Source organism: Hemibagrus wyckioides, linkage group LG15 (genome assembly GCF_019097595.1).
Source record: "Hemibagrus wyckioides isolate EC202008001 linkage group LG15, SWU_Hwy_1.0, whole genome shotgun sequence".
In the NCBI taxonomy this organism is placed as follows: Eukaryota; Metazoa; Chordata; class Actinopteri; order Siluriformes; family Bagridae; genus Hemibagrus; species Hemibagrus wyckioides.
In genome coordinates, this window is record NC_080724.1 from 20,317,911 (window position 1) to 20,334,600 (window position 16,690).

The following is a 16,690-nucleotide window of genomic DNA, read 5'->3' on the forward strand; positions in this document are numbered from 1 at the left end:
AATGGTTAATTTTTTTTCCACAAAAATGTTTGTATCTTCAAAGTAAATGTTGATATCAAACCCATTTCTGCCCTCTGAGATGTTCTCCATGTGCTTGTTCATCTAAAAAGCAGCTCAAATGTGATCTTTAACCAGTAAAATTCTCTGTAAGGTTCTCCAACAGAGGGAGAAACACACGTCTAAAACACACCGAAAGCCGAGTCACAGCTGAACATCATTAATTTATTTATACTGATTAAAAAGTCCATTTCCATTCCACATTCCAGCAGAACAGACAGCCAGTGTACTGGTAAAAAGGGTTAACTCTTTTTTTAGACATCATCTGTGCATGTCAATGCCGGTGTGTGTGTGTGTGTGTGTGTGTGTGTTATCTGGATGTTGCTGCACATGTAAAGCGAATCATTTGTAAGTGTTTATATATCAGTGCTGACTGAGACAGCTTTCAGTTCGGCTCAGACAGACAGAGTGACTCACTAAACCCCGAACAAGAGAGCACCTGGAGAGGGAATGAGTTATACACAGTTAAACATTGCTACTGTATGAACACACACACACACACACACTTTCACACCCTGCCTGTCTTTTCCCTAGTTGTTCCAGTGGAAGCAGTTGGAGAATCTGTACTTTAGAGAGAAGAAGTTTGCAGTGGAGGTGAACGATCCTCACAGGTGAGAATGACACTGTATTTGATGGTGTGTGTGTGTGTGTGTGGGTGAGTTTGTGTATGTGGGTGTGTATGTGTGTTCAGGGAAACGACAGCTGATGCAGCTGGAATGTATATCTGGATGTTAGTCAGCTGGTCATGACCTCTGCACTGCAATATCCTGTCTGATATCAGGACCGTAACGGAACAGAAACTCTTTACTAGTTGAAACATGAATTTTTCAGCGTAACTCTCAATATTGCTTTATATAAAAGAGCTAATCGCCTCGTGGGTAATACGCAGGACAAAGCCGGGCATATCTGAGACATTACTGTCTGGGACGGAAGCTAACACGAGCTTCCTCTGTGACGTGTGACGCTAGCAAACTGGATCCTTTTGAAGTGTTGTTCAAGCTACGTCACAGAGCAGCGTAAAAATCTTACACGGACTCATAGATGCCTAAGATTAGCTAGAGCCGCTGTGATTGACGAGTGTGAGAGAGTATCACTTCCTTTTTAATAACACAGCAAAGCCTTTTACACTCTGTTGGACTCTTGTCATCATCAGGATAACTGTTTTTTGGACTAATATTAAGAAATCCATTATAGCATCTAGAGTGACTTACAATTTATCTCGTTTTATACAATTGAGCTATTGAGGGTTAAGGACCTTGCTTAGAAACCTAGCAGCTTGAGAGACCTGGGATTTGATCTTACAACCTTGTGTTCAGGTAGTTCAATACTTTAACCACTAAGCTATCACATCCCACACATTCAGGGTGAGGTAGGTCTTCATCCATTGTTTGAGGACGGTCAGTGACTCAGCTGTTCGGACATCTAGGCGAAGTTTGTTCTATTACCTCGGTGCCAGAACAGAGAAGAGTCTAGATGTATGCCTTCCTCTTACCCTGAGAGATGGTGGCACAACACCCTATGTTGTGCACATACACTGACCAGGCATAACATTATGACCACCTGCCTAATATTGTGTTGGTCCTTCTTTTGCTGCCAAAACAGCCCTGACCCGTCCTGCACTGTGTATTCTGACACCTTTCTATCAGAACCAGCATTAACTTCTTCAGCAGTTTGAGCAACAGTAGCTCGTCTGTTGGATCGGATCACACGGGCCAGCCTTCACTCCCCACGCGCATCAATGAGCCTTGACCGCCCATGACCCTGTCACCAGTTCACCACTGTTCCTTCCTTGGACCACTTTTGATAGATACTGACCACTGCAGACCGGGAACACCCCACAAGAGCTGCAGTTTTGGAGATGCTCTGATCCAGTGGTCTAGCCATCACAGTTTGGCCCTTCATCAAACTCGCACAAATCCTTACGCTTGTCCATTTTCCTGCTTCTAACATCAACTTTGAGGACAAAATGTTCACTTGCTGCGTAATATATCCCACCCACTAACAGGTGCCATGATGAGGAGATACACAGTGTTATTCACTTCGCATAATGGTCATAATGTTATGCCTGATCGGTGTATATTGCGTATATAGAGAGTAGGAATCACTGTTGCCATAGAAACAGCCTTAAAGAAATCCTAAAGCCCTGAAAAACAGCCGTGTTATTAATTATTTCTGGCTCTTTCATCATACGATTTCAGCCCGATCTTCATCTTGACTATCTGCTTGAGGTTAATAGATTTCTGTTTATTGGAGTAGATACTGTACTTCGGTACAGGGGGATTAATCAGAAGCTGAGTGGACACGATTTTATCTAAACTGTGAACGCGTCATGGCTGTAAAACACTGAAACAGCTATATATTTTTTGCTGGAAGCCTGTATTTATCTCTCGTCGATCTGTGGTCTTGTTTTCATCTGAGGAGGATTCCTTACTGAACAGAGAGGAAGATACGGCAGTTTGTTGTTGGAGGGAATCCAGACACGTCTGAAGGACAGGATTAATGTTTAAGAGCATGTGCTGAGTGCAGGCAGAGTCATCGGGATTTTATGGTTTTCCAGGAAATGACAAACAGTTTTTCCAACTGGATTTGTAATTATTAAGGACAAAGGTTGTTGTTGTTTTTTTTAACATTTCCCTACAGTGAAGGGAAAAAACAGAAAATCCATTTAATACAAACTCACATATAATATTAAAGTGTGTAGGAAATTATTGAAAGAAGAAGCCACATTTTTGGCACACATAGACATTTGGAGGTTAAGGTCAGAGCTCAGGGTCAGCCATGACCTAGTGGTGGCAGCTTGGCAGTGCTGGGGCTTGAACCCTGACCTTCTGACCAACAAAACCCCGAGCCTTAACCACTTGAGCCACCAGTGTACATGAATGAATGAAGCTTTGCCCTGAAACCTTTTCCCTTTAGTGGCTGAATAGTGTGATTAATCAAACATTGGATTGAAAGTATGTAAACTGTGTGACTGAACTGTGTGTGTGTGTGTGTGTGTGTGTGTTTACAGGAGAGCAGTGACCAAGCGGACGTTCGGACAGACGGGTTTAGTGATCTATACCTGGTATGCTAGTCACACTCTGATCAAAACCATCTGGGTGATGGCCATCAGTCAGCATCAGTTCTACCTCGATCGAAAACAGAGCAAGGTCAGTTACACACACACACACACACACACAGAGAGCAGACAGGAATTAGCTAGATTTTCCATCTTGATTCTGTCCCAATTTGTCCAGGATACTGTGTCTTAAAATTTCACACAGATGTTTGTATTAGTAAATGTTGATATCAAACCCATTTCTCCTCTCTGAGATGTTCTCCAAGTGCTTGTTCATCTATAAACCAGCTCAAACTTGATCTTCAACTAGTAAAATTCTGTGTAAGGTTCTCCAACAGAGGGAGAAACACACATCTAAAAAGACAGCAGACTCATTTTAGATCAGACTCACAGCCTGAATATCATTCATTTATTTATTTATTTATACTGATTGAAAAAGTTGATTTATGGAACACCGGTAGAGTAAAAGGGTTAAATCCAGGTTTTCCTGCATATCTTTTCCAAAGAATGCTGAATTCCTCTCTTATCTGCACCTCATAGTTCAGCATTAATTGTGCTTACATGAACCTTCATATTATTGATCCAGTTTGTCCTTAAAGCTCACCATGATCCCAACACCACGTGCAATTTCTATGGAACATTTACCTATAGATATGTTTAATATCATGTTCAAATTGTGTTGGACCTACAAATGAACACATATGTACACTGATCAGGCATAACATTATGACCTCCTGCCTAATATTGTGTTGGTCTCCCTTTTGCTGCCCAAAACAGCCTTGACCCATTATGCACTGTGTATTCTGACCACTTTCTATCAGAACCAGCATTAACTTCTTCAGCAATTTGAGCAACAGTAGCTCGCCTGTTGGATCAGATCACACGGGCCAGCCTTCACTCCCCACGTGCTTCAATGAGCCTTGCCCACCCATGACCCTGTCACCGGTTCACCACTGTTCCTTTTTGATAGATACTGACCACTGCAGACCGGGAACACCCCACAAGAGCTGCAGTTTTGGAGATGCTCTGATCCAGTGGTCCAGCCATCACAATAGTCAAACTCCCTCAAATCCTTACGCTTGTCCATTTTTCCTGCTTCTAACATCAACTTTGAGGACAAAATGTTGACTTGCTGCATAATACATAATACTTGCTACCCACTAACAGGTGCCATGATGAGGAGATCATCAGTCTAATTCACGTCACCTCTCAGTGGTCATAATGTTATGGCTGATCGGTGTATGTAAATCATGTGTGTAAATTTGAAATAACACTAGAAGTGTATTAAATAACAAAAATTATTTAATTTCCCCAAACTGTATATAGACAGATCGATTAATTGTTAATAAAACTTGGTGACTTCAGCGTGACTGAAGCATCATACAGCTGATGATTATTCAGGAGACGAGGCGAATTACACACACCACTCCGTCTTTAATGTTTTGCTGCAAAGTGAGATTTTCTTCTCGTCTCTCTCTACAGGCGAAAATGACAGCAGCCAGAAGTTTAGGAGACATCGCTGTGGACCTGACGGAAAACGGCGCAGCTAAAACGACTAAACTTAACGTAGGAATTAAAAACCAGCTTATCATGGCCAGCAACGGGAGTCTGGTCTCAACTGGTGGGTTTGTTTTTATCTTAGATTCATGTCTGTTCCATTTAATATAATGCAGAATATTTTCATAAATAACAGAATTAATATTATAAGTGATATTTTTGTCATACTTCTTCTTAGTACTCTAATGTAAATATAGTCTGACAATATTAACAGATTAATTAATAATAATGAAAATAAAATAAAAAATAATAAAATAAAATTTATTTATTTATTTATTTATTTATTTATTTATTTATTTATTTATTTATTTATTTATTTATTATATAAAACATGCATAATATTTATTTCATATTTCTATTTGAACATACCTAAGCTTTTGTACTTCCCAGGTATTTTAATAATTATATTTATTAGTTTATTAATTTCTCTATTTAATTTTTCTGTATAGGTTCTGCAGACTCCGAGATGAACGATGAGCAGAAAAAAGAGAAGCTAGCTGAATTAAGGGTGAAGGAGAAGGAAATCCAAGACATACTGAGCCAGAAAATGGCCGAGCTGAAAGAGATATGCCTGAGGGAAGCGGTAAGAATACATCATGTTTTTTATTGACTTTTTTTTTTGGGGGGGTACACTGGCTTAGTGGTTAGCACCTTCGCCTCATACGTTTTGGGATCAGGATTCGATTATTGTCTCTGCTCTGGATGTTCTTTATACGCTTTGGAGGTTTCCATGCATTGCAGACTGACTGGTATCTCTAAATTGTCTTTAGTGTTTGTGTGTGTGTGTGTGTGTGTGTGTGTGTGTGAGATTGCACACTGTGATTGGTCTGAATACTTTACAGGTTTATTCTATGTATCATACGTATCATGTCTGGGTCAGAGTGTACAACTGTAACATAAGTATTTTACTGAATGTAGATGCTAAAATATTTTATGCACATAACAATGAACTTGAAATGTGAAAAATGATTCAGAAGATAGAAGGATGGATAAATGAGTGGATGGATGGATGGATGGATGGATGGACAGACAGAAGGGCAGACAGATGAATGGATGGATGGACGGAGGAATGGATAGATGGATGGATGGATAAATGGACAGATTGGATGGATGGGTGGAAGGATGGATAGATGGATAAGCGGGTGGATGGATGGATGGATGGATGGAGAGATGTATGAATGGACACGGATAGACAGACAAAGGGATGGATGGATAAGCGGATGGATGGATGGGTGGACAGATGGATGGAGAGATATATGAACGGATACATGGATAGACAGACAGAGCGAAGGGTGGATGGATGAATGGATGGAGGGAGAGAGGAATGAATGGGTGGATAGATAGATAGATAGATAGATAGATAGATAGATAGATAGATAGATAGATAGATAGATAGATAGATAGATAGATAGATAGATAGATAGATAGATGGATGCAGTATATAATTTGGTTTGATAAGGGTAGACTTAAAAGATAAAAGATATATTATTGTATATTTTACTGTATTGTGTGTTGTTTTCAGGAGCTGACTGGTAAACTTCCTAAAGAGTACCCGATGAGTGCAGGGGAAAAACCTCCGGGCATCAGGAGGAGAATCGGCACTTCTTTTAAACTGGACGATCTTTTCCCATATAATGAGGTTGGTGTAAAAAGGCACTCTTTTAGAAATATTAATTATATGCACACATTTTGATTAGATTAATTAAAGATTAATCACTGATTTTCATCTTCAGGCGTTCATATTCATGATAAAATATTTAAGTGCCTCTAAAAGAGTCTGTGTTCTGCACAGGATCCGTACCTGAGGAACCTGGAGAGTCGTTTTGCTCTGCAGAGGAAGATTGTGGAAGCGGCGAAAAAGCTGGCGTCCGAACCGGAAATCGGCAAAACGGTGAAGAAGAAGCGCAGGAGGAACTGCCTGGATGCCATGCAGAAACTTCAGGAGATTGAAGATGAGATGAACCGCTACCGCGTGAAGAAGGGCAAGAGACCAACGCAGAGGGCCTCGCGCATCATCGCTGGTACGTTTAGAGGGTTAGAAGGGGTCAAAGGTCAAAAGGTGCATGAGGTTTCATTCCAAAAGGTTCATTATCAGGGGGAAGTCATTAAGAATAAATAAGTACATTAGTTACTGTCCAGTGTTAACTAAATGAGGATGAGGTTCCCTTCTGAGTCTGGTTCCTCTCAAGGTTTCTTCCTCATAATCATCCCAGGGAGGTTTTTCCTCACCACCGTTGCCTCAGGCTCATTAGGGATAAAATAGTTTAATCATTTAATTTAATCATTTTTTTTTCTCCTTTCTCTGTGTCTCTTCTTTCGCAAAGCTGCTTTGAGACAATGTCCAGTGTAAAAGGTGATATACAAATAAAATGAATTGAATTGAAAATTTAATTTCATGGCAAGACAGTCCATGTTATCACTTGCATTATAGCAGCTACAAACAGTACTTTTACTATATTTTCTTTTAATAAGACAAAAATTAATAAAACTTTTTAATAATATTATTTTATTATTTAATTTTAATAATTATATTTAATAAATATAAAAAATATACTTTTTTGTTAAATAACACATTATTTTAAATACATTTTAAATTATGAACAGTATCCACCATACAAGTCCCTGTGTAACTGTAGAAGAAATTAAACCTAAAAGAAATACAATTAAAAATAACCTGTAAAAAATAAACCTGTCATTTTTATTTCCAATACTGTCAGATCTGCTGTTATAGAAAATTCCTTGACACCTTCTGGCCAATCAGAATGAAGAATACAGCAATGCTGTGGTTTAAATAGAAATATATTGTTAAATTCATCTTAAAGCAAAGAGAATGTTGTGGAAATGCCTGTTATGAATTTATCCTAAAACATGATGGTGGAGATTTCTTACATTTTGTTTTGCTATCTGTTCTTAACATGTCCTTTCAAGTTTAGTAAATTCCCAAAGGGTTACACACACACACACACACACACACACACACACCTTTGCTATATATATAACTAATACCCATATCTTTCTCTCTTTAACAGAAGAACTGGGTCAGTCAGAATGCAGCTCTCTCTCTGACAGCCTTCCTCTGGACGACAGTAAGTGAGAAAATAAAGCTAAAAACGGTCTAAAAGTTTATTATAGCGGCTAAACACAAATCTCTTTAGCCCTAAGCGTTACATTCATCACCTTTCTAATTCTACTGTGCAGCTAGCACAACATTTCTGCTCCACACATTTCCACGTTAGCATGTTTTCCCTCAAGGATATTCATTTAAAAAATCCTGCTTCTATTTTTAAAAAGGATTTCTGCATCATAAAGCTTGAAACATTACCTAACATGCTAACATTTTCACAACATGCATTTAGTTTCTAAGGAAAATATTTACCTCAGCAGTTTGCCCAACATTTCTGCTAGTATTTTTAGTAAATGACATATTTCTAAATTGTGCTAAATCTTTCAGTTACAAACATTCAGATTAGCCTCTGCTGTAATGACAGTCAATTAGCTGCTTCTTTTACGTTAACTGTTAAATTGCTAAACACCATTTCTTTCTGCTTTAAATGTTCAGCGAATGGCTAAATATGTGCACTGGACATTTTTACATTTCTACTACAGACACTTTTCCGTGCTGGCACTGAGTTTAGCAGATATATATACTTACAGCAGAAACACAGTTAATGTTATTAGCTTATTACACATTTCTGCTACATATATTTAGCCACCTATCAAATACTAGACACATTAAAATTAGCAAACAACTCTATCTTTTTGTTGTTTAGCGAACAACTCTGTCAATTCTGTCACTTTCTATACACATCCATAACTAATTCATGATTATTATTTGCTAAGTGTATTAGCATTCCATTACCCCATGTGGATTATATATATTATTATTTGATTATCTGTCAGGGTTGCTTTTCTTATAACTTATACATGAACGAATTCTAGTCTAAATAAATAAATAAATAAATAAATAAATAAATAACAAAGTTCAAAGCAGCTAATATTTTAAATATTTTTACAATTTTTAAAATTTTGTTTAACTGATATTAAATTAAATGCAACGCATCTATTTTGTTAGCAGTTTAAGAACCGTAAAGTAAACAATATAAAATTTTTGCCATGTCTCCCACCATTATGTCTATGAATAAACTACTTTCTACTCAGTTTAGCAGCTTGTATCACTACACAGTTGGCAACCTGCTAAAAACAGAACATTTATGCTACAAATGTTGTGTTTGTTTGCCGTGTAGATGATGTTAGTCAGAGACGGCGATCTCGCTCCCTGCAGTGCTCTCCGTTACTCAGTGCTGCTCCTCCGGTCAACCTGGACTACGATACGCAGAGACGATCCTCTGAGAGCGACACACACCATGACACTGCGCTAAGCAGGTGTGTGTGTCCTCAGTGTGACGTGTCCTCATTTTAGGAATGCGTCCTCGTTTTTTTTATATATATAAATGTGCCTTCTTTGTATCGTACCTGTAGACTGGAGTGTGATGTTCAGTCTGGTTTGTACTACACCTCTCATGACACCTCCTCTGCCAGCAGCAGCCCGTATAAGACCGTCCCTCGGAGGCAGGCGGAGCTCCACAATGTGGCACAGACCCTCGCTTTGACCCGTAACGCCTATAGCAGCAGCCAGCTCGGGTACAGAAACATTACAAAATTTGTGTAGCTACTGCCCCTGTAAAAGCAAATTCCCTGTATAATGTCTTTATTAATTCGGCAGGTCTGAGGGTCCGGCCCAAGCATTCCGACATCGAAGTGGAAGCCTGGAGTCTCAGTCTCATTTCCTTTGTTATTCCGGTTCTGAGAGATCCGTTTTTCCAGGTCGCCGCAGCAACAGCACCGAGGTCCTGGACGACTGTTCGTCTTGCGCGAGTGTGTCCAGTGCTGATTTTGGTCCGCCGTGTCCTTCCACTCCTCCGTACCTCATCCCGTCATCCCTCCATCACCAACACAGCACGGGCAGCATGCCGAACCTAGTGCCCCACCCCACACAAACTCACGCGCATATACACACACACCCTCGCACACCATACAGCCCTGCTGCATATTACGTGCCTGGCTATGCCACTGCTGACTATGAGCCCTACACTAATGCCAGTGCTAGTGGCGCTTATGTATACGAGAATGAACTTGAAGGACACTACAATGTTAACCCCTCTTACAATGCGCATGGGTACCATGGAAACGAGCGCAGCAAGAATTACGGGATGCAGCACAATCCCTATGCAACTTTAAGACCTCCTAGGAGCAGGAATGAACTTTTGGCTAAAAGCATGCAGAAAGCATTAGTGGTGGAGCATCTGAGAGGCTGGTACAACCGCAACACTGCAGGACGGAGGCCAGTCTATGGCTTTGAATATGACCGAGGCTACCAGCATCATCTGGGTTATCAAACACTACCAGCTCCATTTAGCAGATCCAGCAGGACCAGCTCTTATTCATCAGGTAATTACAATTAAGGTAACATCAGGTACATGACAATAAAACTAATAAGCTAACACCAGGTAGCTTAGAATGTAGTTTGGTGTGGACTTTGTACTATTACTGATACTTGTCTGTACAGACATATGCCAATCAACCGTTACACTAAAGTCACGGGAATTAAATATCTTAGGCAGTAGGTGAACTGTGAGTTTTCAAAGTTCCCCATGAGTTGGAGGCAGAAAAAATGGGCAAGCCTAAGGATCTGAGTGACTATGACAAGGGCCAGATTGTAATACCTAGATGACTGGATCAGAGCATCTACAAAACAGCAGAACATTTAGGGAGTTCCTGGTATGCAGCAGTTGGAGCCTACTAGAACTGGACCTTGGAGCAATGGAAGAAGGTGGCCTGACAAATCACATTTCTTTTACATCATATGGAAGTTCAGGTGCATTTGTATGGTATAACTGGGGATGAGATGCCTCCAGGATGGACAATGGGAGGAAGGCAAGTGAGAGGTGGCAGTGTGATGCACTGGACATCTGGGAGGTTCTGCTGGGAAACCTTTGATCATGGTATTCATGTGGATGTTACTTTGACAAGCACCACCTACTTAAACTTAACCAGTTAGTTTGACAAACTCTATAGCACAAAGTTCCTAACTGTCACGCCCATAGGTTGGTCTCCCACGAACTGTTGGCACAAATTTAGAAGTACAAAATTATATACAATGTCTATGTATGCTGTACCATTACAGTTTCCCTTCAGTGGAATATAGGGCCATGAGCCTAAACCGGTTCCACCTTTGGGATGAACTGGAACTCCAACTGCACCCCAGAACTCCTCATCTAACATCAGTGCTTGATTTTACTAATGCTTTTGTGGCTGATTGGTCGCAATTCCCCACAGTCAGGATCCAGAATCTTGTGATAATCCATGTTTGTTTTAAATAAGACTATAGAAACTATGTTGCACATGGTTATTAGACCATCTTATTTATATATTTTTATATACTGTTTATAGATACACAAATATATATACAAATTATTTATATTTGTTTATATACTGATTATATATGCAAATTATTTGCACTGAGAAAATGCACTTCTGGTTAGATGCTAACTGTATTTCGTTGCCTTGTACCCACATGTGCAGTGACAAAGTTGAATCTAATCTAATCTAATCTTAATAGGTTCTTTTATTTCTATAGCATATATGCAATTCCAGATCAGTGTCTAATCATTATACCATCCTTCCTACCTTTTTTCCTCTTGCAGTGTCCTCTACAACTAGTGGAGGGACAAACTGGCACACTAATGCAGATTTGGGGCGTAGTGAGAGTGAAGCAGATGGAGAAGTGACACCAACGTCCCAAAAATCCTTTACTGGAGCCTACAGTCCCACTCGCAGCAGGTGAAAGATCATTTTTCCTGAGATAACGCTGATATAAGAAAATTCTTGGAGAAGTAAGATATAACGGCCAACAAAGCAGTCCAACATCAGCAAGGATTAGTGGGAATTAGAGATCAGGTGTTTGGGTTTCAGTGTGAGTTATGGGTGGAGAGTGTTATGTTCTGGATGTTTGGGCTTTGTGAGAGTTTTTGATTGGTGGGTAATGGTACTGGTTGTGTGTCTGGAATTCAGTGAGGGTTAGGGTTCGGAGAGTAGTGGCACTACTACATGGGTGTTTGTGTTTGGGGTAAGTTGGTAAGTAGTGTTAGGAGTTTTGGTTTGAACGGGCATTAGGGGTTAGTGTATCGTGGTATTGCTTAGATGTTTGTGCTTTAGTGAGAGTTGGGAGGCAGTGTTTGGGGTTGGTAGTTTGGTTAGGGGTAGTGTGTAGTATATAGAAGCATTGGTGGGTGTTTGGGTTTCAGTGAGGGTTATGGATTTGGTGCATTGTAGTACAGGTTGGGTTTCAGCGAGGGATAAGGATTAGTGTGTAATGGTAAGGGTTGGGTGTTTTGGTTTCGCCAAGGGGTAAGAGTTGGTGATTAATGGTACTCATTCAGTGTCTGGGTTTCGGTGAGGGTTTGGGGTTGGCGTGTGGTTGTACTTTTTGAATGCTTAGGTTTCAGTGAGGGTTTGGGGTTGGTGTGTAGTAGTGATGGTTGAAAGCTTTGGTTTGGGGTTGGTGTGTAATGGTACTGCTTTGGTTTCAGTGAGGGTTTGGGGTTGGTGTGTAGTGGTACTGGTTGAATGTTTGGGTTTCAGTGAAGGGTCTGGGGTTAGTGTGTAGTGGTACTGGTTGAATGTTTCGGTTTCAGTGAAGGGTCTGGGGTTAGTGTGTAGTGGTACTGGTTGAATGTTTTGGTTTCAGTGAAGGGTCTGGGGTTAGTGTGTAGTGGTACTGGTTGAATGTTTGGATTTCAGTGCTGGTTTGGGGTTGGTGTGTAGTGGAACTGGTTGGTGAGTAGTAGTACTGGTTGAATGTTTGGATTTCAGTGCTGGTTTGGGGTTGGTGTGTAGTGGAACTGGTTGGTGAGTAGTAGTACTGGTTGAATGTTTGGATTTCAGTGCTGGTTTGGGGTTGGTGTGTAGTGAAACTGGTTGGTGAGTAGTAGTACTGGTTGAATGTTTGGATTTCAGTGCTGGTTTGGGGTTGGTGTGTAGTGGAACTGGTTGGTGAGTAGTAGTACTGGTTGAATGTTTGGATTTCAGTGCTGGTTTGGGGTTGGTGTGTAGTGGAACTGGTTGGTGAGTAGTAGTACTGGTTGAATGTTTGGATTTCAGTGCTGGTTTGGGGTTGGTGTGTAGTGGAACTGGTTGGTGTGTAGTGGTACTGGTTGAATGTTTGGATTTCAGTGCTGGTTTGGGGTTGGTGTGTAGTGGAACTGGTTGGTGTGTAGTGGTACTGGTTGAATGTTTGGATTTCAGTGCTGGTTTGGGGTTGGTGTGTAGTGGAACTGGTTGGTGTGTAGTGGTACTGGTTGAATGTTTGGATTTCAGTGCTGGTTTGGGGTTGGTGTGTAGTGGAACTGGTTGGTGTGTAGTGGTACTGGTTGAATGTTTGGATTTCAGTGCTGGTTTGGGGTTGGTGTGTGGTGGTACTGGTCAGGTGTTTGCATTTCAGCAAGAGTTGACAAGTGAGTTTTGTGTTTGCCGGTGTGTCAGGTTTCCTGCTGAATGCAGTCCGTCCAGGCGTGCTGATTCTCTCCCACACACTTCAGAATGCGGTGAAGTCTTCAGTAACGATACAGACCATTAGACGAAGCACAACAAGACAGGTATGAGGGGTTTTTTTGGCTTGTTTGTTTGTTTGTTTTTACAGTGTACAAGGTTAATGCTACAGTTAATATTTCAGTGTATTTTGCGTTATTTTTATTTATTTTTTATTTATTTATAGGAGGACCAAATTACTACAACAGCAGCACAGCACACAAGGAGGTGAAATTTCTTCACCTGTTTCCAGGAAAAGGGGATTTTTTTTTATTGTGCCTTGGAATGAAAAGTTCAATAAGAGGGGTTTTAATCAGAGCGGGATGTTATGGAAAAATGCTGATAAATAAAATATTAATGATGAAAATTCGGAAGGGTTAAAATTTTGAAAACTCTCCATCGAAACCAAGTATGTTCAGGCATGTTGGTCCTAACTGACGCTTGTGCTACGTTTCTAACTGAGACTAGAGTAAGCCCCACCTCTGATTGCCTAATAACAATGGTTTCTGAACCCGGGCTGCTGGCAGCCGAACAAAGAGAAGGTGAATGAAAGAGACAGTAAGTGAAGTTTGTATTGGGAGCTCTGTGAGAAGTCAATATATAGATGATTTAGTAGAACTGCCAGAACTGTGCTCTGTATAGCAGAAGGGAGCAGAAAAAGGCTTTCAGAATGGCCGACAACATGACGAGCAAGATCGTTGCAACAAAACACAAATTGGGAGGGAGAATTTTTGAGTTTTGAGGATTTTCGTCCACTTTGTTTAGTTTTTCTCTTCTCTCTGGAGGCTCAACAATCTATTTGCATTAAGCACTAAATGCTAGCGCTGGGTTAACTATCATCAAACACCCAAGCGTTAGAGCGTCCAGAAGATAGTGTACAGTGTGAGAATAGACTGCGTAAAGCTCAATTTCAGAAGGAAGCTGTAAACAATTTTTTTTTTTTTTTTTTACAAAATAATATCAAAACAAAGAAAGATTAATGTACTGATTATCCAATCTTGTGAAAACAGCAAAACAGAAAAATTGTCTAAACACTGATTTACAATCCAGCATTTGATTTGTCTTAATTATCTTAATTGTTTACATGTCAAAATAAACACATTCTAAATTTTAACGTCACTTTTATGGGTTAAGGAATTGCCTCGCAAAAGCTCCTCAGGAGACACGGGTCTACTCAGGCAGACTCTTTCCCAGGGATAGCTTGGTGATTAGTCACAGTATAACAATTATTGGTGGAGAGATTTTGTGTGGGGTTTTTTTTGGTGAAAATAATGAAATCTAGCCATATTCAATCAAGCTGCCTTTTTACACTCTGTGTTTTAGTCCTATAGCACTGTTTTTTTTTTTTTCGTTTTAGATGAAAGAATGTTAATATGTCAGGAGAATTAGTAATGTTCTCTGACACTCAGTATAAAAGCAAACTCATGTCTGGAAGAAAAAAGAAATAAAAAAGAAATGAGATAATGAAAATGGTCCAACCATCTGAGCGCACAACCGAATATCATCATGAACAATGTAAAATAATGTAATATAGTTACTTCGTAGTACTCAAGCTAGAAAAATGTAAAAAAAAATTTTAAAATGTAAAAAAAAAATCTGATTTGTTTCTGATACAAAGCAGTGCTTTGGTTGTGCACTCAGACCTTTAGACCCTAAATAAATAAATAAATAAAAAGGAAATAAAAAAAATAATAATTAAGACCTGAATCTTGTTCTCTATTTAGAATTTGCACACAGTAAGAGAAAAAAATTGTTAAAAAATGACTTAGGAAAAAATAAAGAATCATCGATGTTTGGAATCTGATCATGTGACAATGTTCTTTACTCAGAACTGCATTGTGAAATCGTGAAATAACAGAAAATGCCACTTGTTTTCTCAGTAAAAAAAAAAAAAGGTTTCAGTGTTTTAAAATGATTTTAGTATCCTTACTGAACTTTAGGAAAGCATGCAATACAAAAATGACCCTGAGGGATTTATTTATAAGTCGTTAGAACAAGTTTTTATAAACAAAAGTGATATTCGTGAAAATCCCACAAATTTGGACAGAACCTACTGGTGATCCTGGGAGTGTGTAAACATTTAGACATGAAGAAGCGTAACGAACGTGAACCTCGACTTCAGATCGTATAATCGGCATGGATTTTATATCTGGACTATTCCGTCGAATTCAAATTTTTATTAGGTTTACGGCATTTAGCGGTCTCTTTTATCCAGAGAGACTTGGAGTCACATCCTCGCGCTAGCTAACTTAGGTCAGAGACTAATTTAGTAAAAATGTGTTATTTTAAATCAGTGGCGTTAATACTGAGGTAAAAATATTGAGGAAAAAAACAAACAAACAAGGCGATCCAAATAAATAAAAAGATATAATAAATAAAAAATTAACAACAACAAATAAAAATATAAATATCCAACTATGACAAATGCCTGTGGAAAGCCATAAGCAAAAGCCTCTGCTGATGGAAAATTTAGCTTTTTATTATTGTTACTGAGTATATTTTTTGGTACAGAAGTGAGTCAAAATAACTTCCTCTTCTGTTTTTTTCAGCCTTTACCCTGATCCTTCATTCCATGCTCTCAACAGTCTGTGCCCTCGACCTTTTATGGAGTTTTATGGGCGTGGCTAAATGCAAATGAGCTGTGTGTATATTGAAGTGATTAAACATACACCAGTATGAAGAAAATGGGTTTTTCTGAAATCCAGCAAAATATCTGAATTCTGAGTTCAGCTTAAAGTGCTACAAGATTCTCAGACATGGCTTAAAGCGTGTTGTTTATTCCTTTTATACGATAATAAGTGGCCTAGAATTACTTTTTCACTACAGAAAATTAATCAAGAGGTTATGACCAATCAGATTAGAGAAATTCATGTCGCTGGGGTATAACAGATGTGTTTGATAAGCAAGTAGTACTAAAAGTGATTAAAGCTGCTTTTTATAATAATAATAATAATAATAATAATAATGATAGTGAAAAAGTGGAAAGTGCATTTAACTAATCATTTTAAATATTATTTAATATATGTGACTTTTTGCGACATTTCCCCTTATGAAATTTGCCAAAGGTTTAAAAGAAACTGAAACTTATGTTTAAAAATATCTAATATAACATTATAATGCGTGTCATTTCCAATATTTAGTTATTACCTACAGCCACAGAGTGAGATGAAGCTGTGTTTAATAGGAATAAAGTCAGAATAAAGGATCGGATTTATACAAAAATGAAATCGTTAACAGAGCTTCTTTAGTTTTGAACTGAAGCTACAAGGCCTCCAGTTTACAATTATGCAACAATCCCTGGAGAAAAAAAAAAAGCAGATATAAAACTTTTGTGAAATATCCCATGTTAATATTAAATATATTATTATTTCTTGTTCTTGAGGTCATTTTTGTCCTGTATCTTACATTACAAGCACAAATTTCACTAAATCA

The 16,690-nt window shown here is 39.0% G+C and overlaps 1 protein-coding gene across 2 annotated transcripts in view; it reads left to right on the plus strand.

The window, feature by feature from the left end:
• frmd4bb (FERM domain containing 4Bb) overlaps window positions 1–14,931 on the plus strand; it is a 40,990-nt gene extending 26,059 nt beyond the window's left edge. Inside the window, exons 12-24 of one of the 2 annotated variants that reach the window (XM_058409929.1) lie at window positions 592–668; window positions 3,068–3,206; window positions 4,598–4,736; window positions 5,122–5,255; window positions 6,195–6,311; window positions 6,465–6,693; window positions 7,702–7,758; window positions 8,917–9,055; window positions 9,152–9,313; window positions 9,396–10,120; window positions 11,377–11,512; window positions 13,214–13,326; window positions 13,446–14,931. In XM_058409929.1, coding sequence (XP_058265912.1) covers window positions 592–668; window positions 3,068–3,206; window positions 4,598–4,736; window positions 5,122–5,255; window positions 6,195–6,311; window positions 6,465–6,693; window positions 7,702–7,758; window positions 8,917–9,055; window positions 9,152–9,313; window positions 9,396–10,120; window positions 11,377–11,512; window positions 13,214–13,307 — 2,148 coding nt within the window. In that variant the 3' untranslated portion in view covers window positions 13,308–13,326; window positions 13,446–14,931. The remainder of the gene's footprint in view (window positions 1–591; window positions 669–3,067; window positions 3,207–4,597; window positions 4,737–5,121; window positions 5,256–6,194; window positions 6,312–6,464; window positions 6,694–7,701; window positions 7,759–8,916; window positions 9,056–9,151; window positions 9,314–9,395; window positions 10,121–11,376; window positions 11,513–13,213; window positions 13,327–13,445) is intronic. The other variant, XM_058409930.1, reaches the window with a different exon arrangement.
• Window positions 14,932–16,690: the final 1,759 nt, after the last annotated feature.